At 36.1% G+C, this 26,771-nt stretch overlaps 2 protein-coding genes and 1 long non-coding RNA gene across 4 annotated transcripts; 2 read left to right on the forward strand and 1 right to left on the reverse strand.

The window, feature by feature from the left end:
• Positions 1–1,604: 1,604 nt before the first annotated feature.
• On the forward strand, positions 1,605–5,425 carry LOC103440334 (ATP sulfurylase 2). 2 transcript variants are annotated; one of them, XM_029106564.2, is made up of 5 exons: positions 1,605–2,451; positions 3,476–3,881; positions 4,111–4,371; positions 4,656–4,742; positions 5,025–5,425. In XM_029106564.2, the coding sequence occupies exons 1-5, from the start codon at positions 1,883–1,885 to the stop codon at positions 5,160–5,162; spliced, it is 1,461 nt and encodes a 486-aa protein (XP_028962397.2). In that variant the 5' UTR covers positions 1,605–1,882; the 3' UTR covers positions 5,163–5,425. The 2 variants fall into 2 exon arrangements, 1 of the variants encoding a protein (XP_028962397.2); XR_011583577.1 differs by having other exon boundaries at positions 1,632–2,451; positions 4,656–4,929.
• Positions 5,426–13,350: 7,925 nt separating this feature from the next.
• Positions 13,351–14,258, forward strand: LOC103420867 (protein SMALL AUXIN UP-REGULATED RNA 51-like). The gene has a single exon (XM_008358911.4). The coding sequence runs from the start codon at positions 13,595–13,597 to the stop codon at positions 13,910–13,912; it is 318 nt and encodes a 105-aa protein (XP_008357133.1). The 5' UTR covers positions 13,351–13,594; the 3' UTR covers positions 13,913–14,258.
• Positions 14,259–22,072: 7,814 nt separating this feature from the next.
• LOC139198349 (uncharacterized) lies at positions 22,073–22,674 on the reverse strand. Its single transcript, XR_011583773.1, has 2 exons — positions 22,502–22,674; positions 22,073–22,380 (listed from the first exon to the last, which is right to left on the reverse strand). It is a non-coding gene; the product is annotated as an uncharacterized lncRNA (long non-coding RNA).
• Between the last annotated feature and the right edge of the window lie 4,097 nt (positions 22,675–26,771).

Genomic DNA, 26,771 nt, shown 5'->3' on the forward strand with positions numbered 1-26,771 from the left:
AATTTGATCGTAAGTTGTTGACTGTTGTTGTGGGTGAGTTAACAATCCGTTGTAAAGTATTTTTGTAAATATCGTATTGTTTATTGAGAAAAATATGAATTCCAATAACACATTAATAGTTTCCGAATGTTGTATTATATGAATTGTAGGTGATTATGGTTGTCCTAGAATGTTCTTGCAACAATAACTCTTCTATTCCCCGAGTTTCAAACGTTGTATGATTCTTTCCACGGGTTTGATTTATATGTAACTATTTAATATTGATTTTACTTGTTTTATATGTCTCTCTTTCTACCTCTCATGTTACGCCATAAAAGAAGTTTCTTTATGTAAGAGCATCTTCAATGAGAAACAATGTTTTAGGGTCTCCATCGCCACTCTTTAGGACTCTTTTTAGGGGCTTCAAAAGAATATTGTCTTCAATATGAGGATTTTATAGTAAATCGTCAAATTTATAAATAAAATATTATTTTGTTGAGTATGATGGTCGTCCATAAAAACAAGAGGCTATCTAGACCGTTGAAAGGCACAAGTGCGGTACTGGACCCATGCCTACGTTGCATCAACAGTTGCCTGGCAAGTAAGGTTGCACTTGCATGTGAAGGGAGAGTATGGGACGCTGCTATGCAACATTCATGTGGATGGGGTTTGTTTCCTACTCAAAAAACAACCTTGGGGCCATTATTTGAGTCCCTATACGATTCTCACATTTGAAGATTTTTTTAAAGGTATTTGGCGAGTCCCTCTATCATATGGAATTTAACTCAACCTCGCTGGAAGTCTTCTAAACTCTAAACATGAGGACATACGTGGTAGGAACAAAATTTAAGGCACCACTATGAACGCTCTAAACCTATAAGGATTTGATCATGATGTCCCCGCACCTGTTTTGGTGTAAAGATGCTTAAAGTAAAGTGGAAGGGAAAACAAATAATGAGCAATGTACAATAATACAACTTTGACCAGTGTCATCTAAAGTCACCACTTTAGAATAAGCGGTCGAAAGTGATGCTCACTATTCGCATATCTGAACTACATTATATTCCCTCCATCCACACCCAAGTTTGACCACATCATTCATAAAACATTTCTCACAAAAGCATGAGCGAAAGAGCCTCATGTATTATGTCGTTGTTGACCCAACACGATCTTACTTGGTGTCAAAGTTGACCCTATATGGCTATATTCTCATTATCCAGTTCAAATGTGAAGGCCCTAATTATACTAACACTATCATTGTAATTTAGTAATATTCTTCTTCATTTATAAATAAGAGATATTAGATTCAACTCGTATGAACGATAAATTCAAAACGTCAATAAGTGGAGGGGTGGGCTTTAAACCTCTACCCTTTATAGTAACTTTGTAACCACACTCAATTAGCTTCCAAAGCAACGGCCCATATCAAAAATTGACAAAGGTTCCTTCTTTCTTCTGGATTATGCTCCCCGGAGTCCTCCAACAACTTGAGACCACCTTAATGAGATATTTTTCTGTATGACTGTTACACGAAATAATATATCACGTATCGTTATATAAATATTAAGATATGTTTGTTAAAAAGTTAATAACTTTAAAAATAAAATTTCTTACCATTTTATATAAAAACACAACCATTCCGTGTTCGCATCAGAACTAAAAATTTATCCACCCCAAAGCAGAAGCCACAATCTCACTCAATCCTCGAACGTGTGGATCGCACTCGGTTCAACCAAGTTATTCCCCTCTGCGCTCGCTTCCCACGAGACGAAGATGTTCGCCTCCAAATTTAGAGGCCACCGCATTACACTCCCCCACACTAACCGGATCTCCACCCTACAACTCCTCCACTCCTCCACCACCACCTCCTCCTCCCTTCCCCCGAATCCCTACCCCCACCAACATGTCTCCCACCATTAAACTCCACGACCGCCACCTCAATCTCCTCAACAACAACAACATCGGCATCTCCAAACCCAAAACCGAACTCCTACACTTCAAGCTCAAATTCCGAACCAAACCCATCTACCACTCCGACCCGTTGCTCTCCGTCGCCTACAACTCCACAATGCACGCCTCCTCCGCTCACCCGCCTCAGTCCGGCGTCATCAAGAGCTCCCTGATCGACCCCGACGGCGGGGCCCTGGTCGATCTCGTGGTGCCGAAGAGCCAGAGGTTTGCCAAGGCTTTGAAGGCGGAGGCGCTGCCCAAGGTGCGGCTGACGAAGATTGATCTCGAGTGGGTACACGTCGTCAGCGAGGGGTGGGCCAGCCCGCTGCGGGGATTTATGAGAGAAGACCAGTACTTGCAGAGCTTGCATTTTAATTCGCTGCGAATCGAAGACGGGTCGTTGGTCAACATGTCACTGCCCATTGTATTGGCGATTGACGACGAGACTAAGGAGAGAATCGGGTCGTCGAATGATGTCGGGCTGGTCGGTCCGGATGGTAATTTGGTTGGCGTATTGAACAGGTTAATTTTTTCTTTTTTTTTATATAGCATTTACAATTGAGAAATTGGCCGAAATAATCATTTTTTAATATGTCAGTTAACGTTTCATTGTTACGTTGTCATTATTTAATTGTGTTGTGGATGTTTCGATATTTGATTTTGATCAGTTTAGCAATTGATTGTTCCATCGTCACCATTTAATCACGTTGTGGATGTTTCGATATTTGATTTTGATCAGTTTAACGATCAAGATTTGGTTATTGACTATTTTTTAATTTGATATTTATTGTTTGCACATGGAAATTTATTACTCTTTTTTTATAATCACCTGAATTCATGCGGAAGGAATGTTATTATTTGTTTGCTTAGTGCCCCTGATGTAAACAAAAATCAAAGTTCCCACGGTTCAGGGTAAGATGACTGAAAGCGTTTTCGGTGAAATTAATTTTAGGTTTTAAAAGCACTTTAAATGCATTTTGGAAGAAACATTAGATATATGCTTCGTGTAGAAAACCTTAAAGTGCTCTTCAAGGATATGCTTTTAAAATGACTGAAAGCGCTTTTAGAGAAAATGTTTTTTTGTTCCAAAAACACTTAAAGTGATTTCTGCAAGAAGCACTTAACTAGTGCTTCTTATGTGCTTCTTTCAGGAAGCACTAGTTATGTGCTTCTTTCATGAAGCACTTAAAGTGCTTTTCTAGAATATACTTGCATTTTTACTAAGAATTAGTTCCAAAAACATTTTCAACAAAAGCGCTTTCAGTCATTTTAAAAGCATATCCAAACGAGCTCTTAGATTTTTACTAAGAATTGTTCTAAAAAATATTTTCATCAAAATCGCTTTCAGTCATTTTAAGATTGAGACTTGTTTCTGCTTTTAATAAAAGTCAATTTGTTTAATTTGTTTAATTGTGATTTCAATTAACTATACACTCACACATGCAACAGAACTGAACATGTTGATTTGTTGGCTATCAATTTACTGAGAATCTCCTTGTGGCAAAAATCATGTGTAATTAACAATTTGACTTTTTTTTTGTTGCAGCATTGAGATTTACAAGCATAACAAAGAAGAAAGGATTGCTAGGACTTGGGGATCAACCGCGCCGGGATTGCCATACGTTGAGGAGGTGATCACTCCGGCTGGAAACTGGCTTATTGGCGGAGACTTGGAAGTACTAGACCGTATCAAATATAACGACGGGCTTGATCACTATAGGCTCTCTCCTCAACAGCTCCGGAAAGAATTTGACAGGCGTCGAGCTGATGCAGTTTTCGCCTTTCAGTTGAGAAATCCCGTGCATAATGGCCACGCCTTGTTGATGAACGACACACGCAGGCGACTCTTGGACATGGGATACAAGAATCCAATACTGTTGCTTCATCCCTTGGGAGGTTTCACAAAGCCTGACGATGTGCCATTGGATGTTCGGATGGAGCAACATAGCAAGGTCGCTCCCTGCATTCCCTTTATTTGTCTCTGAATAATTTGTAAATTTGCTATAGGTTGACCAAGATATACTAGCAAAATATTTTGACCTGCCATAGCATTCTATCTACGTTTTTATTTTCGTTTTGTTGAACAGATGTTTTTTCACTTCTGCATTGTAAGTACCGTAGATGCATTGCAAATTGGGATGTCGAAAATGGGTAGTTTTTATATGTTTTGTTTCTGTTCAGGTCCTAGAAGATGGAGTTCTTGACCCGGAAACTACTATTGTGGGTATATTCCCATCACCTATGCACTACGCAGGTCCAACTGAAGTACAGTGGCATGCCAAAGCTCGGATAAATGCAGGTGCAAATTTCTACATTGTCGGCCGTGATCCTGCTGGTATGGGACACCCCACAGAGAAGAGGGATCTATATGACCCTGATCATGGGAAAAAGGTGTTAAGCATGGCTCCCGGGCTCGAGAAGCTCAATATTTTGCCTTTCAGGGTAGGTGAAACTATACGTTGCTTTTAGTCTTGACATATGGTGCGCTCCTTCTTGTGCTTATTTGCTTGGTTGATATATGTTATCGGAAATTTATGTATGTGTTACATCAGAGTTCTATTAGTTTGGATCCGATGAATTCTTCCTTCGTTTTATATGGCCCTTGAGAGGGTAGTTTTATTCGATGACTTGGTTGTGGTTCGTGGATACAATGCTTGATTACGAGAGACGATAATTTGCTCCATTTTGTGCGTCAATTAATCTTCTTGTTTCATTATAAATTGCAGGTGGCAGCTTATGACACTGTGGAGAAGAAGATGGCATTTTTCGATCCTTCACGCGCTAAAGATTTCCTCTTCATCTCTGGAACCAAGGTATGAACCGAATTTGGTATTGTTTTTTTCTGGAACCAACGCATGAACAGATGGCACAGTCGAACAGCCTTGTTTGCTGCATAAGTCCTTAATCTTTACTACAAGTGTGTAAACTACAACGGGTGTCGAATGCCTACACATGATGAAATTCTCTGATGTTGCTAGCTGCATTAAACCTTATAGAATTGTATGTGCACGACCGTTGAATTAGATATTTGATCAGTGATTAGGAAAATCATATCTCTTCTGTATGCTCTGCATAATTTGTTACACTTGTTTCAGATGCGTGCTTATGCAAAGAGCGGCGAAAACCCTCCTGATGGTTTTATGTGTCCGTCGGGATGGAAGGTTCTCGTCAACTATTACGAGAGCTTGCAAACAGAAGAGGCATCGCAGCAACAAGCAGTGTTATCCACTTAGACATCAGTGATAGATTAACACCAGAGTATTCAGCCAAGTTATTTCCAGTTTAGCCGCAGAAAGAGCGTAGCCACTAGCCAGATTATAACCGATGCAGCCCTTCCAGCACAGGGGTGACCTTTTGGAGAGTATCTTTTGTTTTCCAATCCAGTAGGCATAATGCTTGTAACATATTAATTTTTTTCTTTTTCTTTTTTGTTTCTGAGGTTATGTAAACCAGGAAAACATTTGCTTTATATAATTGGGTGAGTTTTTTCTTGAAACTAATGTGAACCAAAGATCTGCATATAAGATTTTGTTGTTGTTGCCTAATAGTCAATTTGGGCTCTATATAAGTCGTCAATCGGCCCAGGTTGTTCAAAGATTGGGATTTTGACAAGAGATTAGAGAAACATTTGCTTTATATAATTGGGTGAGTTTTTTCTTGAAACTAATGTGAACCGAAAATCTGCATATAAGATTTTGTTGTTGTTGTAGCCTAATAGTGAATTTGAACTCTATATAAGTCATCAATCGGCCCAGGTTGTTCCAAGATTGGGCCTTTGACAAGAGATTAGAGTGAAGCTTACCTATAAACGTAACGCCACGAGTATCCAAACCAATTCAATACTACCATGCGTACGAGTTAAAATCCATTGTAGTTTGATTGACTTGGAATACTGCATGTCATCCCAATTTTAGATAACATGACATAACCTATTGTTGTGCTTTTCACTTGAGAGAGGTGGATGAAAATTTTCAAATCTCCAATACTTGTACAGGTAGTTGCTTATTTGCTATTGAATCTACTCCAGCTAGGAAAATTTAATTTGACAAAGAGAAATGATTTTCATTGTTCTTTTCTCTTTCTGCGCTACGTTCTTCTTTTCTCTTTATGCACCACTCTTTTTGTTTCTAGCCTTAAAATTGAATGCATAAATAAAAAATCAAGAGAAACCAATATTTTTTTAAATGAGTGCAGAGAAGAAATTGAGAGCGTGAAAATAACATTTCGTCAACAAACCCAAAGGTGTGCCCGATGTACAAGATTCTTCATGCTTTCCAATATTTTATTTCTTCGTATTTCGCCTCCAAGTCTAATCTCTTCAAGTTGGGCTATGGAAGCGACCGTGTATGGAACGAACAAATGATCCATCCTGGGTTTGGACCCTCAAATGGAGAACAAATTTTTTAGTGTATCAAAAACACGGTTCGGTGTACCAAATATTATTTCAACCAACCATATGTAGAATGTTGTCCTTGTTTATGTTGTGGGTCACTTATGTTGTAGTATTTTAGACTAATATTTAACTTGACATGAACAAATTTTCCCCACCTGAAATACATTACATGTGCACGTACGTATGGTTAAGCTACTTCCATGTAAACCACTTAGGTTCTCCAGGTTCAGAAGCTGAGCTGTAATGGGGCCAAATCTTCCCTCTAATCCGGAAGAGATGGGGGTGATGGCTTTTAAAAACCTCAAAGATTTTTCAGATGTTGGATTCTTCATAGAATCCACTTGGCACAATGTAATTGGCATTGTGGGTCCCACACATGTGCCACATAAGCATCGTACCATAACTTTTAGCAGAGTATGACAGGAAGAAAGATTAACGATCATTTGTGATAAAAACCATATATTTCTCCCCTGATTTTCGGGCAAAGCATGAAATTTAGAACAATATGGATTCATTTGAAAGTGCTTTTAAAATGACTGAAATATTTTAGAGAAAATGTTTTTGGGTTTCAAAAGCACTTAATTAAAGAGATTTCTACAATAAGTATCAGTTACGTACTTCATGCATAAAACACTTCAAGTGTTTTTTCATGATTTACTTGTATTTTTACTAAAGAGTGGTTCCAAAAACATTTTCCCATTTTAAAGGCACTTCCAAATGAATTCTATGTAATGTAGGATAGCTAGCTAAGCTAGTTTTTACGCCATTTGGTAGTTAAGAGTAGTCTGCCTCAAACTTTTTTCCTAGTTGTCTCAAACATGTTTTATTCTGTGTCTGAATTGAATCCATGATAGATCATTTTCTCTTCAGTCTGCATCATCAGAACTATGTACATCATTGATCATATATATACAAGGTAATGGCGGTGGCAGGGCCGGTCCTAAGATTTCAAGGGCCCTGTGCGAAAGTCAATTAGAGGCCTAAAATGTACTTAAGAATTTTATTTTTTTGTTAAAAAAAAATAAGTTTAGTTTTCATTTGAGTTTCTTTAAATTCTAATAGTACAAATACATTTAACAAATCAACAAGTGGAAAGGTGGAGTATTGTTTTTCCTTAACTATTTAGAGGGTCAAGGTTCAAATGACGAGTTTCGAACCCATCACCTAGGCTGATGTGAAGAAACAGTAATACCATTTGCGCTTATAATCAAGTTATAATATTTTAGGCTTTTTAATCAAAATGGTCGATATGTAACCAACCACACTTGAAACCCATTAGGTGGCTATTCTATGGCATGGACTATTGACGAATGTAAGAATCTCACATTACAAACTTGATAAAATACAACACTATATAAGCTTTTTAACTAAAATGGTAACTGAGATTGTCATAATTCCCCACTTTAATTCCTAAGATTTAAAATCGATAGAAGTGGTCCTTAAGATTGTCCACCGTCAATCATTTTGGTCAGGTCCTTCTGAAAAATGACCTTTAAATTGAAGAAACCACCAATTCAAGTGGAGGAGTTGAGTACTCAATAAGTATTTTTGATACCCATCTAATTTGGATACTTAACAATGATCCCCAATTAGCAAACCTCTATTAGATACCCAATACCTAAAGGACTAGAGAGGGGGTGATCATAAAGGTATAAGTTCTTTCCATATTTGGCAAGTTTTCATGTTTTAAGTGTTAGGGTTATGTTTGGGACTATATTTTCAAGTGCTTGTTGCGTTGTGCTTTTATCTCTTTGGGAGCAAATGCATGTGCTAGCTGGGTCATTTTCTGGTTCTACTTTCTGCCCAAGCTTAGCTACATCACAAAAGAAGAGGACTTGCCCTAGTACATACAGTCTGAGTCAGTGACTGCCTTTGGTGACAAAGAAGGGGGTCCATATCCTTATTTTCTCTGTTTTTATCCACCATTTACCAAACCAATCTAAACCCCAGAACATGCAAACTGCAAAGGGGTGGCTTATTTTCAAGATTGCAAAACCCTATGGCCCCGGTCAAAAAGTTTGCATTTAAAGCCTTCAAGTCCATACCAGCTTAGCTTCCCTCCTTTAATATGCGTTGTCATGCAACCGAGTTTCTCACGTTTACACAGTTTTGGAAAATAGGGTTTGTTGCACCATGTGCTGGAGGAGAAAAACTTGTGTGGAAAATGCTATGTTCACATCATTTATATTACACCTCTTTAAATGCATTGGACCCCTTGCATTTTAGTACCGCGTTGATTTGACCCGGTGTGAGAGTACGTAGTCGGGAAACCTTATTGAAGATTTATTCGTTGAGTCACGATGGATATTATATGAACCTACACTAAGCATGGACAAGGTGAATGAACGGCTGGATAGGGATGCCCCCAAACACGTCCTGGAGATGGAGGAGAAACTCGAGTGAAGATGTCCGTATCACGTCATCTGTATAACACCTTTCGATAAAAATGGACCCAAGCTAGTTTCACCCTACCCAAAGTTGATAGTTAGGCAACCCTACTGAAGATTTACTCGTGAGTCGTACGGAGATTATATGAACCGAAAATTCTAGAATGAACCGGCCCATAGCATGAGCTAGATGATCAAGAGGCTGAATATGCAGCCAATAACTCAATGGCTAATGATCCAACGACTAAGGATCCCGATGCATGCTATGCTCCAGTCCATACTGGAAAACCCTATATGAACGCGGTTTTGCAATGAATGGCCGCAAATCAATCAAGCTGTCAAGTCTTCGATCGAGTTAACTCACTAGTTGTAGTCCTTCCTAAGTTTCAAATTTTCAATCTAAACAGAAGGTCAAGGACTTGAAGCCTTACACACCAAGTACAATGGCCACCTAATTAATTGTCTGGCTTTCTAGTACTGATGATGGTAAAACGGGGAAGACATTGCCGGACAAATGCCGTATAAGAGCATTTAAATGGGCAATGTTATAGTTGAGAAGCACAGCCTTCTTCTACACCTCAGAACGTGCGGGGGGAAGGGGCAATGGCCCCTCGATTGAATCCACATCATTGGGTTAATTCATGCAATTATTTAATACAGCCAGGCTAGCAAAGGTAGCAATATATGAGCAGCAATCGAGCGGTAGTACCATTTTTCACTGAATTTTGAATTTATGATCGGATTATGACACTGCTCCTATTGGTATCTCGGCCATACGTACATATGACCAGTTTCTTAGGTATAGAACCATCGCATGAACCATGCATGCATGTATACATTTCACCATCCTCCCAGTTTTGCTTCATGTTACAAAAATCTTATACCGTAACTACAGGGTTCCTATGAAGATCTCTCGACGCCTTTTGCTACAGTAGAACAAGATCCTTACTAAGAAAAAACTTGTATATATGTACTGCTGGTGGTACGTACTAGCAGACCACAAGACAGGCCATTTTCCTCTCTATCCGTTGTTATTTGTAAAGCTAAATATGAATTAATATAGGAATAGATAGATCGATGAGTTAGGAGATCTTAAAGACAAGGCCATCTTCTTTCGTTTATAGCCATTTAATTCTGTTAGATTAACTAGAAACATCAACAATAACCAAGTGCTATATATATATATATATGTATGTATATGTATGTATATATGTATGTATATGTATATGTATATATATTAGTTTATTAAGCAAGTCTCACTTTCACTTAACATGCAGGCCCTTTCCATGATTTTTTTTCTTCTTAAATTATGGGAAAACACATTATTCTAACCAACTTGGCTACGCTCAATTCTAACATGTTCCATGAACTTTGGCTACTTTCTTAGTTGCCTAATGGGAAAAAGAAGATTTATTGTTTGGTTATTAGGTTTTCGTAAACACCAAAGCAACGAGAATGTAAGATGTAATCTGAAAATCAACAAGTTACTAGAATCACAAATAAAACAAATATAACTACAATAAACCAATCAAACAATTAAAAGGGAAATAAACTTATCTTCCGAAGTGGAGGAAGAAGAAGAAGCCATGACTGCTAGGGTTTCAAGGAGGAACTTCTACACTCTAGCAGCCGAGATTCCTTGTGCACAAAAATAGGGTTTTGCACTAGAATAGGATGATGCTGTGAGTGCAGGGACCTCCTAATATATAGACGCTCATCCCTTTAATCCGGCCTATTAACTGATTAAAGGGATATTCCATATCAATTACGATTTCATTATAGTCCTAAATGGTAACGAACTCTTTGTCAACTAAATAAGGTTTTCATAATTAATTGCACTAAATAAGGACTCCTAAACCTAACCAAATAAGGCTCCATAATTTTCTCAACCATTAACTCGGATTGACCAAGTTACTGTATACGTATCCCGGCAGGAATGATTCATAGTCACGGGTGCACAGTGGGTGGCCCGGTTGGGGGGGGGGGGGGGGGTGGTGTCTGGGGGCCTCATTAGCCGTTTAAAATGCTGCAAGCAAACGTGGATGTGCATGTGAAAAAAAAAATCTGCAACCTCATCTGCCAATGATTTTATATATAGAAAGAAAACATGAAAAATGATAAACCCAGCAAGCATTTAAGATGACCCAGCCCTACACTCCACACCACAGCTTCCGGCAACTACTGCGTCGTACGTAGCTTCTGTACATGCATACATGCAGATGCTGAGATATAAACATCAATGTGAATGATTCCATGGTAAATAATTACACACACACACACACGCGTTATATAAAAACCCTAGTATATTCACTGTAGCAACTGACTCGAAGAATTGTTCGTGGGCTGAGTCGTCCTTTTACGATGGTAACTGGCTAACTGCAATCAAACTATGTCGAGGTCCTTATGACTAGTAAGTTAATAGATACATCTTTAACTACTGAAGCAAGACAGTTGACTTTGACTGTATCCCAACTCAATCAAACATGGTTAATGGCAGAAACAACATGCTAGTACGGATTTTCAACCATAAACCCTAGAGGGAGAATCTCAAAGTTTATTTGATAATATGAATAAGAAGGTTTAAATACTTCCAAACCTCCAAAAGGAAAATAATATTAGAAATAAAACTCTGAAAAATCCCCAAACTGTGAGAATTTCTTGAAATCATGCAGTCAAATCTTCTGGCACTCGAACCAAAAAGTACATAAGTTTTTTTTAGGGTGGAATAAAGTTCATAATTGGAGATCGTATAATGTTCGTATGGAGAACATATTTCTCGAAGTTGATACATCTTAATTTTACACTAGCTTGTCGAGTCGTTTTTTAAATTTGCTTACTAATTATCTTAGATAAGTTGTCACATGTTTTAATTTTTTTTACGCGATAATACTTTATTGAGTTGAAGTGCTGTTGTGAATGTAAGCAAGTTTCTCTTTGACTAACAATTGAAATCGAAGAATGTGTCAAACAACCCTAAAAGAGGAGACAAAGAAAACTCTGAACCCTAATTGAAACGGACTTCGATTGTCTGCCCTCCAATTTCTGTGCCCTTCTCGTGTCCTCCTGTTTTTGTGGTCACGGTTAAGCCACGTCAACATTTTATATTACTATTTCTTTTTGTTTTATTATTTTTATAAAAAAATAATATAAAATATTAACGTGGCTTAACCGTGACCACACAAAACAAGAGGGCACGAGGAGGGGACTTAAATGGGAGGTCAGACAATCCAAGTCCAATTGAAACAGCATTCCAAACAGAGTAGGGTTGATTGAAAACAGAGACCATGAAAATTGCAAAAAAATAAAGTTATTGGTAGCTTTAGCCCTACTAGAGCTGGCCTACGCTGATGATAGCAATGTACACTGGTCATTGCCTCACATATTACAGTCAATATTAATTTCCAGGAAATTTCACTATTTTCCCTTTATCCTTGGTACACAATCTGGAAATGAGATCCGCTCTGGATCTTGTGTCCGGACCATGCGGACTGAAAGATTCGGACTGTTCAAGAAAGAGAGAAACAAATTTGTGCTGTTTAATTTTTTTGAATGTTTGTGAAATGAGTCAGTGTGATGAATTAATACAGATTGCAATATTGAAATTGGGTGGTATGGATCTCTCGGTCCAAAGAATTCAGACACAAAGATCCGAAGTAAATCTCAAACCCAAAATCTAAATCAAACACCACAAATAAATAAATAAATAAGTACAGAAGAAATGAGCACTAGGAAATTGGTGTAAGACGAAGTCAAGGTCAAGCTGTACTCACCACAATCTAAGGAGTTGGGATTCTGATCAAACTCTTATCCTTTCTGATACTCCTAGTTTTTAGGATTTGTATTTCAAATATTTGTTGTACGCAAAGCTGTGTATGTAATCTTGTGTTTATGTTTGTATTTTAAAAAGCTCCTTGTATTCAGGGTTTTCAAACCCAGATTGTAATCCTGAAGTTGTACACCAATGTGGACAAAATTTATATGGATATTATTAAAAATCATCGATAACAAGTTAATACATTTTGTAAATGACAATGACATCAACACATTATTAATAAAATATTAATAATTTGTTACATCTGTTTTATATCTGGACTAAGTTTGCATGGGGAAAATTTGAATCAAGTACCACTAGAAGGTAAAAATAAGTACAAATGAGCAGTAGAAACTTGGTGGGATGCTTCTCAAAGTAAATGTACAACAACAGAGATAAATTTTGTTTCAATATTGTAAAAATGCATTAATAATATGGAGAGATTTTTCAAAATGACCTAAATATAGGGCCGTACGTCATATGTAATTGTTGAATGAAGGGAAGTTTTTTTTTCAATTATCTCTCCACTTGTATAATGATATTATTGATAAATATTTAGAAATATGCTACATATGTTCTATTGCGATTAAGTGAGAGAGGGATTATGGATTCTTTTCCCTCTAGTCCTCTCCTCTCTCACTGTCTTATTTTTCTCTCTTATAAAGAAGTCAATACCAGACATTGACGTAATCGTGACCGTTCAAATAAAAAATTATTGGAGGTAAGGAGGATTTGAAGAAAAGAGAATTCTATTCCGTGAGAGAGAGGGACCAAGTTGCCTTTTGGAGGGCAACAATGGTATGTAAACCCAATGGGGTTGGCTCCCCTCCCTCCATGTCCTTTGAGCTCACTACGGACCCCCAAAAGAACCCCCTCTCTCTCTCTGTCCTCTTGTCCCTACAACCCCACATGACTATGTTTCTCTCTACCCGTAGACTCTCAATTTCTCACCATAAATACTCCTGCACTTTCACACAATTCCTTTACCCTCCTCCCCTCTCGCTCTAAAGTCCCCAACAACCCCAATCTCTCCCTCTGAGACATTTCATCAAACACATAGCGATCAACTCCAAAATGGCCATCAGAAAATCAAGCCGGCTTCCGCAAACAGCAGTCCTGAAGCAGATTCTCAAGAGGTGCTCCAGCTTGGGAAAAAAGCAGCAGCACTACGACGAACAGGGCCTCCCTCTTGATGTCCCAAAAGGTCATTTCGTCGTCTATGTCGGAGAAAACAGAAGCAGATACATCGTACCGATCTCCTTCCTCACCCGGCCCGAGTTCCAGAGCCTGCTTCACCAAGCAGAGGAAGAGTTCGGCTTCGATCACGACATGGGTCTCACGATTCCTTGCGAAGAAGTCGCTTTTCAGACATTAACCTCCATGCTCCGGTGAAGAAAAGCGCTTTTTAAGTCTGGATTTTGGGAGTAAATGGCTGAAAATACAAGCAAGACGAAGCTGCTGACCTGCTTCTCTGTTTTTTCAAGTTTTTCTCCTTTATTTTTTGGGGTTGTTTTCTTACAAATTTGACTCTGACCCAAGATTAAACCCTAGAAATTGAGCCCATGGAGATAATATTATCTGGGTTTGAAATTGTAAATCTGATAAAGTGTGAGGCTTTACTCACGGCGGCGGTGCGGTGGTTGTCGTACACCAAAATGTACCCTGTGGGAGAAGATGAGAAGCAATTAATATTAATATTAATATTAAATTTGAGGTAGTGACCTTTTTTCTTGGTTCACCTGCTCTTGGTTTCTAGGTTTTTGTCTGCTGCGCGTGCATATAATTTTCGTATCTTGTGCAGCTCTGTCTGCCTCTGGTTAACTTAAACAGTTTTTATCCGTTAAAACTGTTAATACCAGCACAGATTCTTAACGGACAGCCCACAGCTACGATAGATTTTTCAGTGTGACCGTCACACGAGATAGTACATCACGTTTCCTCATATAAATGGTGGATTATGTGTGTTAAAAGGTTAATAACTTAAAAATTAAAAAATTTCACCACTTGTATAAAAACAAGTAGTGTATCATCTGTATTCCCGTTACAACTAAAAATTTTATCATAGCTACATGGGGTTTTCTATTTACAAATATTTTGCAAGCAATTTTCCAGTCATCTGAATACAAATCTTAACGTTACTGCTCATTTTTTCAACGAAATATTCCGTCAATAAAAATTCTTGGCTCCTCGAACGTAAGAACACATTTTTCTTACAGACGAGTGTGACCGGTACATAAGGTGATACACCACGTGTCACTATACAAATAATGGAATATGTGTGTTGAAAAGTTAATAACTTACAAAATAAAGTTTACCATCACTTCTATAAAAACATGTGATGTACCATCTACATTCACGTCACAATGAAAAATTTCTCCTTACATACTGATCACAACTCGTCGATTGTGCGTAAACCTTCTACGCATGCTCGTGGGCTTGTAGTAAGTAGTTTGTGCATATCGCTCAACTACTTGGCTCATTGAATGTCAAGATTGTTTCTTCTGCCAGCTCTTCATAAACTTTTTCATTTAGGTGAAATTCTTTGCTGCTGCGGAGTTGGGGTTAAATTAACTTGGCATATTTTGATGAGTTCGGTTCAAAAGTTGTTATGATAAACCCTATAAATTGATGACCCACCAATTTGATGGTTCAGATTTCAGACTCATTTGGCATTCTCAAACAATGATTTCATTGCGACTGTTAGAGCTTGGACCAGGAAATTTAAAGAAGATAATATATTGGGAAATTTTATTCAGACCCATTTAATTATCATCTTTTTACATTTAGCTTATCTTTTTTTATCTTGAAATTCCAAAAGTACCCAACAATTTCTTTTTACATCCATAATAAAAAAGGAAAACTAATGAAAAGGGCTTGAAAACTTTGAGTTCTAATGATAATGACAAAATAAAGGGTAAAGTGAATAGTATCAGGATTGACTTTTTAGTGTAAAAATGTGGTTTTTCGTTAAAGTGAACAATACCGGGTGTTTTTCGTTAAAATTCCCTAATAAAAAAGAACAAAAAATAAAAATAAAATTACAACACTAAAAAATTCCGGTCACCCCATCTCTCCAAACCCCAACCACTTCCAATTTCTACCCATCCCTAACCCCCCCCCCACCTCTCCTACCACCCACAATGAAAACCCCAAAAATCTTAGCCATCACTCACTCTAACTTGTCGTTCAAGTACTGGACAATTAAAACCCCTTGAGTTGTTCTACGTTAGGGTCTTTATGTTGTGCCAACACATGATTCACCCATTTGGCGTATCTAAAGCTTGGCTGGGATTGAAGTTAATGGGATCGAAGTTGAGAGCTATGGTAAACGCCCAGAGATACCACCATCACCTAGAAAGAATACTTGTAGCTGCTACATGCTTGAGCTGCATGCATGACACAGTTACGCACTTAATTCTTTGTCATTTCATATTGTTAGCTTTGCTAATGGATAAGGTTTTCTGTTTTCAAAGTAACTGCTTGATTGTTATTGGAAAAGAAAAAAACATCAGTACATTAAACTTTGAATTTCAATATGGATGAGTATTTTGCTTGCCTTAATGTTCAATAGATTGAAGCCTACCTGAAAACAACAGCTGTGCTTGTTCGTAACCATGGGATCTATGTATGGGGAGACTAGTGGATCAATGCTAAGACTCAGGTGATGCTTATGATGCTAATGGTTTGGCAGTTAGAGTAATTGTCAAATCTTATGTTAACTGTTGATACAGATGGCTAACATATGGATCTGGAAGTATGGAGCCTTCAATCCTCTTTAGTGGACTGTAGGGAATGTGGCAGTGGGGGTTGGGGAAGGGTAGAAATTGAGAGTGGTTGGGATTTGGAGAGATAGGGTGGCCGGAGTTTCCTAGTGCTTGAATTTTATTTTTATTTGTTGTTCTTTTGAATTTTGGGTGTAAAGAGAAAATTATTGGACACATTCGAAATTTCAAAATAAAAAATAATAAGTTGGGTATAGAAATAAGATAAATGAGTTTAAATAAAATTTCTCTAACATATTTTTCATCATTATTATCACCATCACTATCATCGTCTTTAGATGAGCTGCTTCTTTTCATTCCATTTGTTGTAAGCAGTAACAGATGTACATTAGGACACTCATCAACATCTGTTAAATATACATTAGAAGGTTTTTCGATGACTCTTCGAATATTTAATATGAATCTACTCAGTGTTTGATGTAATTTCAACACATTGGATATTGCAGTGTACTCAAATGATACCGTACATGCGATAGAGCATTGGCACGCACTCAGTCGTCAGTGTCTGAGCCTTGTGCCTTTTGATGCAAACTCACATTTTCTAGTCGTTGAAAATAAAAACCTAATAACTTTTGCTTTTCTCTTTAAAATGCCTTGAAAATTTTTTAATACTAAGGATAACAATAGTTCTTACAAGAATATTTTTAATTTCTTATGTTGTTAAGAGATCAAAGAAAATATGGGAAATGCTATTGAAAAATGAAAAAAAAAAGATTAGATCCCATCTACGCATGAAAATTATAGGAAAACACATATGTTCGATTAAGGAATGAGAAAAACTTCATTAGAGCAATCTGACGACGATGTGGCTGGTTAGGGTTCATATGACTTTCACAAGAGATGGGATCCCTTGTATTAAAAACACTATATATAGAGCCGAATATACTCAAACATATGAGATTTTTTCTACAAAAGCGTGTTTCTCCAAGGAAAGACGATGAAATACAAGGACAAAATTGTACAACGCAATCCATAATATGTAGAACGATAAATGCCCATTCCTTCAAAAAGATTCCATCCTTTTCTTCTTCTTTCTTAAAACAACAACAAACACAATTTCTTTTTGACTAAAAGAACATGTTTTTTATTCATTTGGTTTGGGTCGGACCACACTTCATGGGTCTTTCAGTTATCAAAAGTGCAACAAACCAAACCCCAAAAAGGCACGTAAATATTTTAATTATTTGATTAATATAATTTATGTTGATATAGAAACCATAAGGCAGCCCGAAGATCTGCTTAAATCTTTTGACTTTGGAGCTAATGAATCTACGGTTTTATATATGAAGTTTGAAGTAAATAAACATAGGGGTGTGCTATTCACACATTTTCTTTTTTACTTCTCACATATTCCTTGTTAATTTATATCATTTGATCTTATTTAATTCATCAAATTCGACGGCCTAAAATTAGAAGGGTGTGTGAGAAGTAAAAAGGGGTGTGTGGATATCACATCCCAAAATATATATATATGTGTGTGTATGTGTTACGATAGGGGACACACATTTTGTTACACCTATTTTTGTAGTGCTCATTTTGTAATGTTTTTTTAACAATCCAAACTGTCTATTATTAGGTCTTCTTGCAAAGATCATGTCAACAAAAAATGACCCAAATTTGAAACTATAATTGTTGGATTAAATAATAGTAATTTTAGTATTTTTTTGCAAAACCGTATTCGTCTATTTTTTCACAAGAATAAATATCTTAATAGTTTCAAATTTGTCTTATCTTTACTAGGATAATTTATAAATAATGAATTGAAATATAGAGCGTTCGAATTCTTGAAAAAAAATTATAGAATAAACCTTACAAAATAAATGTCAAAGTATGTGTAAAAAATTGTTCTCTTGCGACCCTACATATATATAAATATTAACAGTATGAAGGTCATAGAAGCGAACATGGCCAGTTGGGCAAGTGGCTGTTGAGTCTTTTGAGAAGTGGACCGTTTGCTTGGAAAAATTATGAAATTAACAATAAAATATAAGAAATTGCCTGTACTCACTTAATCATGCTAACAAAGTTTTATCCGGTATCCAATTAAATTACACACTAAGTAATTATATATTAGTTTTATTAATTAGTTTAGAAGTTACCGCTAACTTGCAAAACTTAAATTGGATTTCATCGATTCTGTCTCGACATAAGAGCATTGGTGGATCTATGATTCTCTGTGTGTTCATGTATCAACTCCCTACTTTTTTGTAATATTTTTCTACCAAAGGATGAAGCATGAAGACGTACATATGAAGTTTTTGATGCGATATTCATATGAGAAGATTTTACATGAAATTGTGACGTCAAAGTCCAATCACGGGATACCATGCAGACAAGTGAATACTCAAAACAACGTGTGAGAAGTTTCGCATACGGGTCTCGATTCTATGCAAGTTCATCCACTGATTTGATACAGTAAACCATGAATGACGGGTTTAATTAGTTTTATTAATTTTGTGATAAAGCCAAGAGAAGTTGGATAGAGACACCAAAACGAAGAACTTAGGGACCACTCGTTTGAAAAAGAAACAAAAATCACATGTGCTATAGTAGAATCAGAGAAACAATTAGAGAAAGTATATTTACAAAAGACTAAAACTAATTTTAAATATATGTCTATAATCTCTGAAGTCTTATTCAGCATCTCTGTGTCCAAATATGAACCAGTCGTTATCTGAATTAGAAACCAGCTAGAGTGCTTAATCAAGAATAAAGTTGGGCAGAAAGAAATAGTGAGCTTAATTATTGTGATATAATGGAAATATTCAGACTAATAATACAATGGAATTATAATCAAGAGCACTCAATGATATCAAATCAAGTTGCTCTCGGGTCACATTATGGATAGTAATCAGCAGGCAACAGACAACAGGCAACATGCATGGCATAATTGAATAATTAAGGGAAAGGGATATGAATCCTTTGGTTTCTGTTGGTGCTGACGGTAAATCCATTGACCTGAGCGATGAAATAGCGAAGTGCATGGTGATTATGGTGGTGACGATTTGTATTAGCGGGCTGAGTCTGATTGGATTATCATGTGCTTTGTTTGGGCTTCTTTGTCATTTTGACCTAATTACAATTTGTTTTTATGTTTATCTCCAGAAACATCTTCTTCTACCAATGAAGTTTATGTTTGACAAAAACAAAACATTAACTTCCTCTAATTGTTGGAATTATTCACTCTAAATCATGAATATTTGATTCTTTAACATGGCTTGAAAGATATGTCTGAAACGAAAAGATTTAACTCCACTTTCCAATAGTTTTTCACCTCAAAAAGGGAGGAGGAAGTGCAGGCAAACTCAATCTCTTTGCAATCTTGATTTGACAATAACAACTGTCGACACAAAAAAGGAGAGAGAGAAGAACAAGTACGTCCCTGCATGAACATGATATTATTTCATCTCAAGGGACAAGAGTCTACGAAATTGCACTTTGGGTGGATCGAAGTGGGTTTCTTTGATATGTGTCATTGACTATAATGCTTTTATTATCTACTTTGATCATTTTCCTCTTGGAGAGTTGGAGAGTGACGAGCGTGGAGTATGGTAACGTCAAAATACATTAAGTCTCATACTTTTGTAGAAAATATTGTTTTAGAAATGACGTAGTTTGGTCGGCACTTATACTGAAGTTTTTTCTCCCATGCATGGATGATATAAATATGTTTCAAGAGTCTGTTGAAGTGTGTGAAAAGTCTACATCTGTCATCTTACAAAATAAACCGATGTACATCTGTATGAAATTTTGATAGATCAGTCAAAAGGTTCGAGAGTATACCAAATGCACTTTGGATGGATTTAAATGCCATTGACTATATAATGTTTTTGTTATCTAATTTGATTCTTTTCCTCTTGGAGGGTTGTAGAGTTGAGTTGGAGAGCGAGAGATGAGTTGGGTGATGGACAAGGAGAGCCATGCATGTTGGGAGGTGGGCAACGTTGTAGGGTAGCCATGTTGGATTTTCCACTTAGTAGATATGTTAGATTTCTTTGTTTCTGGCAAACCGTGGGCTACCACGTTTCTTTCATTTCCTTTCCTATAGTATGTATATTCATCAGCAGCTTTTCCCGCTATTAAGCAACTGTTTCAATCCCACTGATTTGAAATTTTAAAGGGTCCATTGTCCAGCACGACAGCGAAGTGAGAACAAAATTATCAATCACCATATGGTGGTTAGTGGGTTAGAGATGAATTTCATATCTGTATTCTACACAACACTTTCTTGGTTTGATTACTAGCGTTGGTGAATCTCATGATGCTGATCAAGGAAAGCTGAAATGCCGTTGTGAGTATTGCCGACTTCGGAAGGTAGGCCAGCTAGTCTGTTTTTTGCAAAAAAAAAAAAAAAAAAAAAAAAGGCAGTAAGAACTGTTAAGCAATCAAGGGACGAGAAAAGAAGAATTACTAATTGCAAATGTTGATTCTTATTTAACGGCACATATATATTATGTACGCCGAACGTATAGCTTAAAGACTACAAGACTTTATTATGAAACAAATATGAAAACAATCTTGAACTGTAAAACGTAAAATGCAACAGTACCCTACAAAAAAATAAACCAATTTGCTAACTAACTTTTTCAAAACAATAATCTTCTCTGCTAAATAAAAAAAGTGTTAGGAAGATCACATTTTTATAGCACATTGGTGTACCATTTGACATGACAAGTGATGTGTATTTAACTGGTCAATCAATGAATTCATCTAATTGGTTAATGGTTGTATGAATCTTTGTCGCATATAATACACCAATGTAATATAAATATATGATCTAGCATTACTCCTAAATAATTAAAACCTGCAGAAATCTGTGTAGCATGCATGGACAAACTAATTATTTAAGATTTAAGACTGATCTTCATCTTTTCTGGACAACTAACGGCCATGTTAAAAGTGAGAAAGTAAGAGATCAATATTTTTACAGGTTTATTTATTTATTTTTTCACAAAAGCCCCTTCTCTGATCAACAATTGATTTTGTATGTATAGAGATTTAATTTAAAAATCCGTAAATTATGATATTAACAGATGGAAAGACTTTGGAGAACTTTAACGAAAAGCATCTGGTACTGTTCACTTTAACGAAAAACCACATTTCTACACTAAAAAGTCAATCCTGGTACTATTCACTTTACCCTTTATTTTGTCCTTATCATTAAAACTCAAAGTTTTCAAGCCCTTTTCATTAGTTTTCCTAAGACTCGTTGTGCACAGAATGTCCGGCAAGAAACCAAGCTTTGACTACGTCCTGCCCTGACGAATCCGAAACGTGATCGAAGCCCAAACTTTAGCCTTAATTGAAGCAGAATAAATTCCCCATATATGAAAGGGTAATTAATGCTAGGGAGATAATTTATTTAAACTAAATTATGTAGATCACATTACGTGGTTATTGATGATTGCATTATTACTTAAATGTTGATTAACGTACTTATTTTTAATTGGTGAAGCATCGCATGATTTATAAATTTGATCGAAAAAGTTGGTCTATCTAACATAATCCTATATAAAAACCAGAAGATAAGCAGATATTAACTGCTACTGGCAAACTGTGTTTTAATTCCACTGCGTTTGTAGGTGTAATTCGTTTTGTTAACTGGTTTCGACTCCTTGTCCTAGTTAGTTTTCTGTCCATCCGCATTTTTAAGATTCACGGTTCGAGACTCTCATTTGTGAAAGAAAAAAAAAATTATCTGTGGATATATGATTTTACTGATTTATTATGTTAATTAAGCATAGTGAACCAACCCTCCCAAAACAAAACCTTCGATCACAATTAGTTATGAATTTTTTTTTATTAATTAAACAGTTGGTTCAACTCAGTTATACAGATGTGAAAATTAAATTGGGGTTGTCCCAACTGTATTTAATCGTAATATGAAATTATAAATCCTCAAAAGCATCAATATATACCATATGTTTTTTTCATCTTCATTCATTTTACAATATCCACCATATATACGAGACTATTATGTTCGCTGCCTGCAGGAAGTGTTGCAGTCAGGCTTGGCACTTTCGCACAGCCCGTACGGTTATATCCATTGCTCTGCAAGAACCTCCGCGACTCTCTAGCCTGCAAATTTCAAACAAACAAAAAAGAAAAGGTAATTAATTCCTCCCTAAGATAACTGGTCGTAAAACTGTGACCGTATATACAACATAATATTCGTAAAATGATTTCATTCAATACGTACCTGAGCTCAAACAAAATAGCGCGATGCAGAAAAGCACCAAGAAAAGGCCTCCAGCAAAGTTGATGGAATTCATATTGTCTGAGTTTTTTGCTATTTAGATGAATGTTTGAAATCATGTTGTTAGAGCATGTCTATTTATAGTACACTAAAACTCTCGGATCTGGATTGACATCTAGCAAATCAGTTTTTGGAGAATGTAAGTTATGAGTAAGTATCTTGTTTGATTCGCTACCAAATCAAGGGATCATGTAAATTCATTAGGATTATTGACAAAAAGAAAAAATACATTTCTCAGATAGTGGCCCGTTTTGCATTTTATAAATATATTTGAACTATTTGTTTTTTATTAGTTGATCATAAAAATATCATTCTTGCTAAAAACTAAATCAAATTCAAAACTATAAAGACATTCGTTTATGTTATTATGTTCACCAAACGACTGTAATATGACCATACGAGGACATGTAAGCAACTCTTTAAAAAAGATTTTTAGATTTATCCACCGGTGTATAGGGTATTAGGTTAAGCTATCATTTTTTTCACTAAATAGTTAGTCTTCCTAGCATTATTCTTTCTAAAAACAGTAAAATAGCAATTCATTGACTTGGGTGGTTAAATGGTTTCGGATGAATAATTTTTGCAAGAACAAACTTTAAGGGAAAACTTAAAATGACGAAGGACAAAGTTGATGTTATTTTAGATACGGAAAAGTTAAAAGGAAGAAGCATGCCATTTAATTAAAAAAAGTGATTCGAGAATTAGTAATTCATAGGTTAAAAAAATATTTGATGTTGTCATATCCCGAAAGTGGATGTATTTTACTTTTCAGGCAAAATTTGAGCGAATTATGTCGTTTAATGTGTTTTATTTGTGTTTTAATATTTTAGGATCTTTTGATGTTTTGTTATTTGTTTGATTCCTTTCCTATTTAAATTCCTAGGGTTTCTAAGGCTTGGTTATATTATAAATAGGTCATTTTGGCATTAGGTTTGTTATCTATCATATTATAAATCAAAATTTGAGAACTTCTCTCAATTCTCTGATGTTTCAGAATCCTAATCAAAAGAGTGATTGTTTGTTCGTGATCCCTTTTATCCTCTAGAATGACTGGTCATTTTCACAATATCCTCTAGAATCACCATCTAAAGTTAACACCAGACCATATTTCTTCAAAGAAAATAAATCCTTAAATTATGAAGAACTACCAATCATCCCTCTAAAGTGCATCACATGCAAGTCAAGTGACTTAAATTGATAAAAAATTGAATAAAATAGCTACGAATCTAATATTATGGATGTAATTAGCAGATTTTTATTAGTTTAAGGACTGATTTTTCCAAAAAAATAGTTCAAGAACCTAATTTTTACTCAAATAATAATTTAAGGACTAAATCAAAATCAATAGTTCACCCTAAAAAACTAACTTAAGTTATTGAAATACAATGGGGTTAGGTCCTGAAAGAGTATCCTCAAACAAATTTATGGAGTCCCTCAATTGAAGCTCCCTCAAATGATTTGAACTTTTAAAAGAGTCCAGCACGAAAGCGAAGGGAGGACAAAAATTATCATCATAAACAAGACAGTAACTAGGTAACAGTTCGATCACAATTAGTTAAAGAAAGCTTTATTAATTAAACAGATGAGAATATGAAATTAGGGTACGTCCCGACTGTATTTATTCATATGATCCGCAACATCCTCAAAAGTGACAATAACAAATGTATTTTTTTCTTCCAACTTTAGTAAATGTATCGGCCTCATTGCTGATAGACACACTGGACTGCCAAGCAATCTTCCATAAGGGATTTGGATCCTCTTCTGAGCCAATGGAGAGATCCTCCTGACCAAGCATTGTGGGTCATTGGATTTTCATCCAACGACTATAATTATTATAACTTTAAATGGACTTCCCTATTTGTAGCAATTGGATAAAAATTCAACGGGCCACAATGTTTGGTCAGAAGGATCCTCTCCATTAGCTCAGGAAAGGATCCAAATCCTTCCATAAGCGCTCGAGATCGTCCTCCAAATCTTGTCGGGTCCTGGTCTTCCTTGGGCCTCTTGGAGTCGGAAGGGATCGCGAGTTAACAACCATCATCTCTCTTCCTCCTTCATCCATCATCATCATCTTTCTCTTCTCTCTCACAAGTCGCTCCTTCTCCTTCCTACCCAACACCCCCCCCCCCTCCTCTCTCTCTATTTTTATTTTTATAAAAGTAAAAAATCAGTCATATTTTTAAAACATAATAACATGAATTATTTATCACATACAAAAATTCAACAAAATTATTATCAACAAACTTTTAGCAAAAAACACTTAATGAAATTTTATTAATAAATACTCATAAGAAAATATTGTTTCTTAAATATAATAAATTTCTAGAAATAATATCACTATTTCTAACCACGGTGTCACTGCTTCCAGAAAGTGTGTCACAATTTATTGAACTAGTGGTCACCATTTCTAGACGGCGATACTAATTTTAGAACCAGTGTCAGTGACACCCAATCTAACATTTGGATCACAAGTAGTTTATGAAATTTTTATTAATTAAAGACCGTACAACTCAATTATACAGATGAGAAAATGAAATTAGGGTTGTACTTCCCAACTCTATATATTCATATGATCTGCAGCATCCTCAAACGCGACAATAACACATGTTTATTCCAACTTCATTCACTTTGCAATAGCCACCAAATCGAGGGTTTATACCAAGCTTAATGCAAAAAGTGTTGCAGTCAGGCTTGGCCTTTTCGCACGGCCCCCAGGCCCAATGCCTTTGCCCTGAAGGAACCTCCGCAACATTGTAGCCTGCAAAATTCAAACAAACAACTAAGGTAATTCCTCCGTAAAATACGTGATCGTAACAATGTCAGTGTGACCGTGCGACCCCAAGCCAACAAGAAACCTATTCTGCAAGGATCGAGGGAGGGGAAACCTAAGCAAACTTACTTTTGTTTTTCAAATAGGCTATTTCCACGACTCAAACCTGTTACCTTTCGTTGCACCAAGGCTTGCTCTCGACTATACATATTGCATAGTGTTTGTAAAATGATTTCATTTCAATGCGTACCTGAGCTTAGACGAAATAACACGATGCAGAAAAACACCATGAAAAGGGCTCGAGCAAAGTTGATGGAAGTCATATGGTCTGACGATATTAGTTAGTTACTATATAGTTTGGTGTGTGATGAACGTTTGAAATCATGTGGTATTTATAGTACACTAAACCTCTCTCTTTGATGGAGAATCTGGATTGACTTCTCGCAAATCAATTTTTGTTAAATGTAAGTTATGAGTAATAAGTATCGTTTTCGATTCGCTACCAAATCAAGGGATCATGTAAAATCCATTAGGATTATTGACCAAAAAAAGAATTAAGATTCTATTTAGGGATCCTTCAGATAATTTTGTGGGACCGTTTTGAATTTTATCTTGTATTGGAACTATTTTTTTTAGGAAAAGTAATGAACAATCCACAAAAAATGGAAGGAGGATTGTCTCCCCGTCTAATCTCTCAGCTTCTCTCCCTTTCTATTTAATCGGTTACGATTAAGTCACGTTAATATCTTGTATTGATTTTCTATAGAGAGAGAAAGACAAAAAAAAAAAAAAAAAAAAAAACTGTGAGTGGAGGGGAGAGAAGAAGATGAAAATAACATAGGAGAATCATACTCCCGAAAAATAAACAACAACCATATTTCAACAAACATTAAAAGTCTAAAATAACAATCATTCAGTTAATTTTTTATTTTATTTTTACAAACGATAGTGTTAGTGGGTTAAATTGTCAGTTGTTAGGTGGAGGATGATCGATGGAGATTGAACCCACACCAGAATACATAGACATAATTGTATTCCACCACTGTGATAATGCACTATCTGCTATCAATCATTTAATTGAGTAATTAGAAACTAGACGGCTTTGATTACTGAAATATAATAAGGACTAGCTCCTAAAAGAGTATCCCTCAAATAGACTTATTTCAGGCATCCCTTAAATATGTATACTTTTAGTATCCAAACGTCATAGGAGAAGAGAAAATCGAACATAGGACCTCATGTACAAAGGGTAAATGCTCTTAATACTTATAAACTAGCTTGAACAAGTTAGTAAGAACAATGTCTTCCTCTATACACCTAAGTTCGAAACTCTCCTACAATGAATATATATGGTCCACTCAAATACCCATATTACACATTCACACATTAAATACAGTCTGGGCTTGGACAGGCCCGACTGGATACAAAGCCCGTCATAGTCTA

The sequence above is a fragment of the Malus domestica genome, chromosome 08 (genome assembly GCF_042453785.1).
Source record: "Malus domestica chromosome 08, GDT2T_hap1".
In the NCBI taxonomy this organism is placed as follows: domain Eukaryota; kingdom Viridiplantae; phylum Streptophyta; class Magnoliopsida; order Rosales; family Rosaceae; genus Malus; species Malus domestica.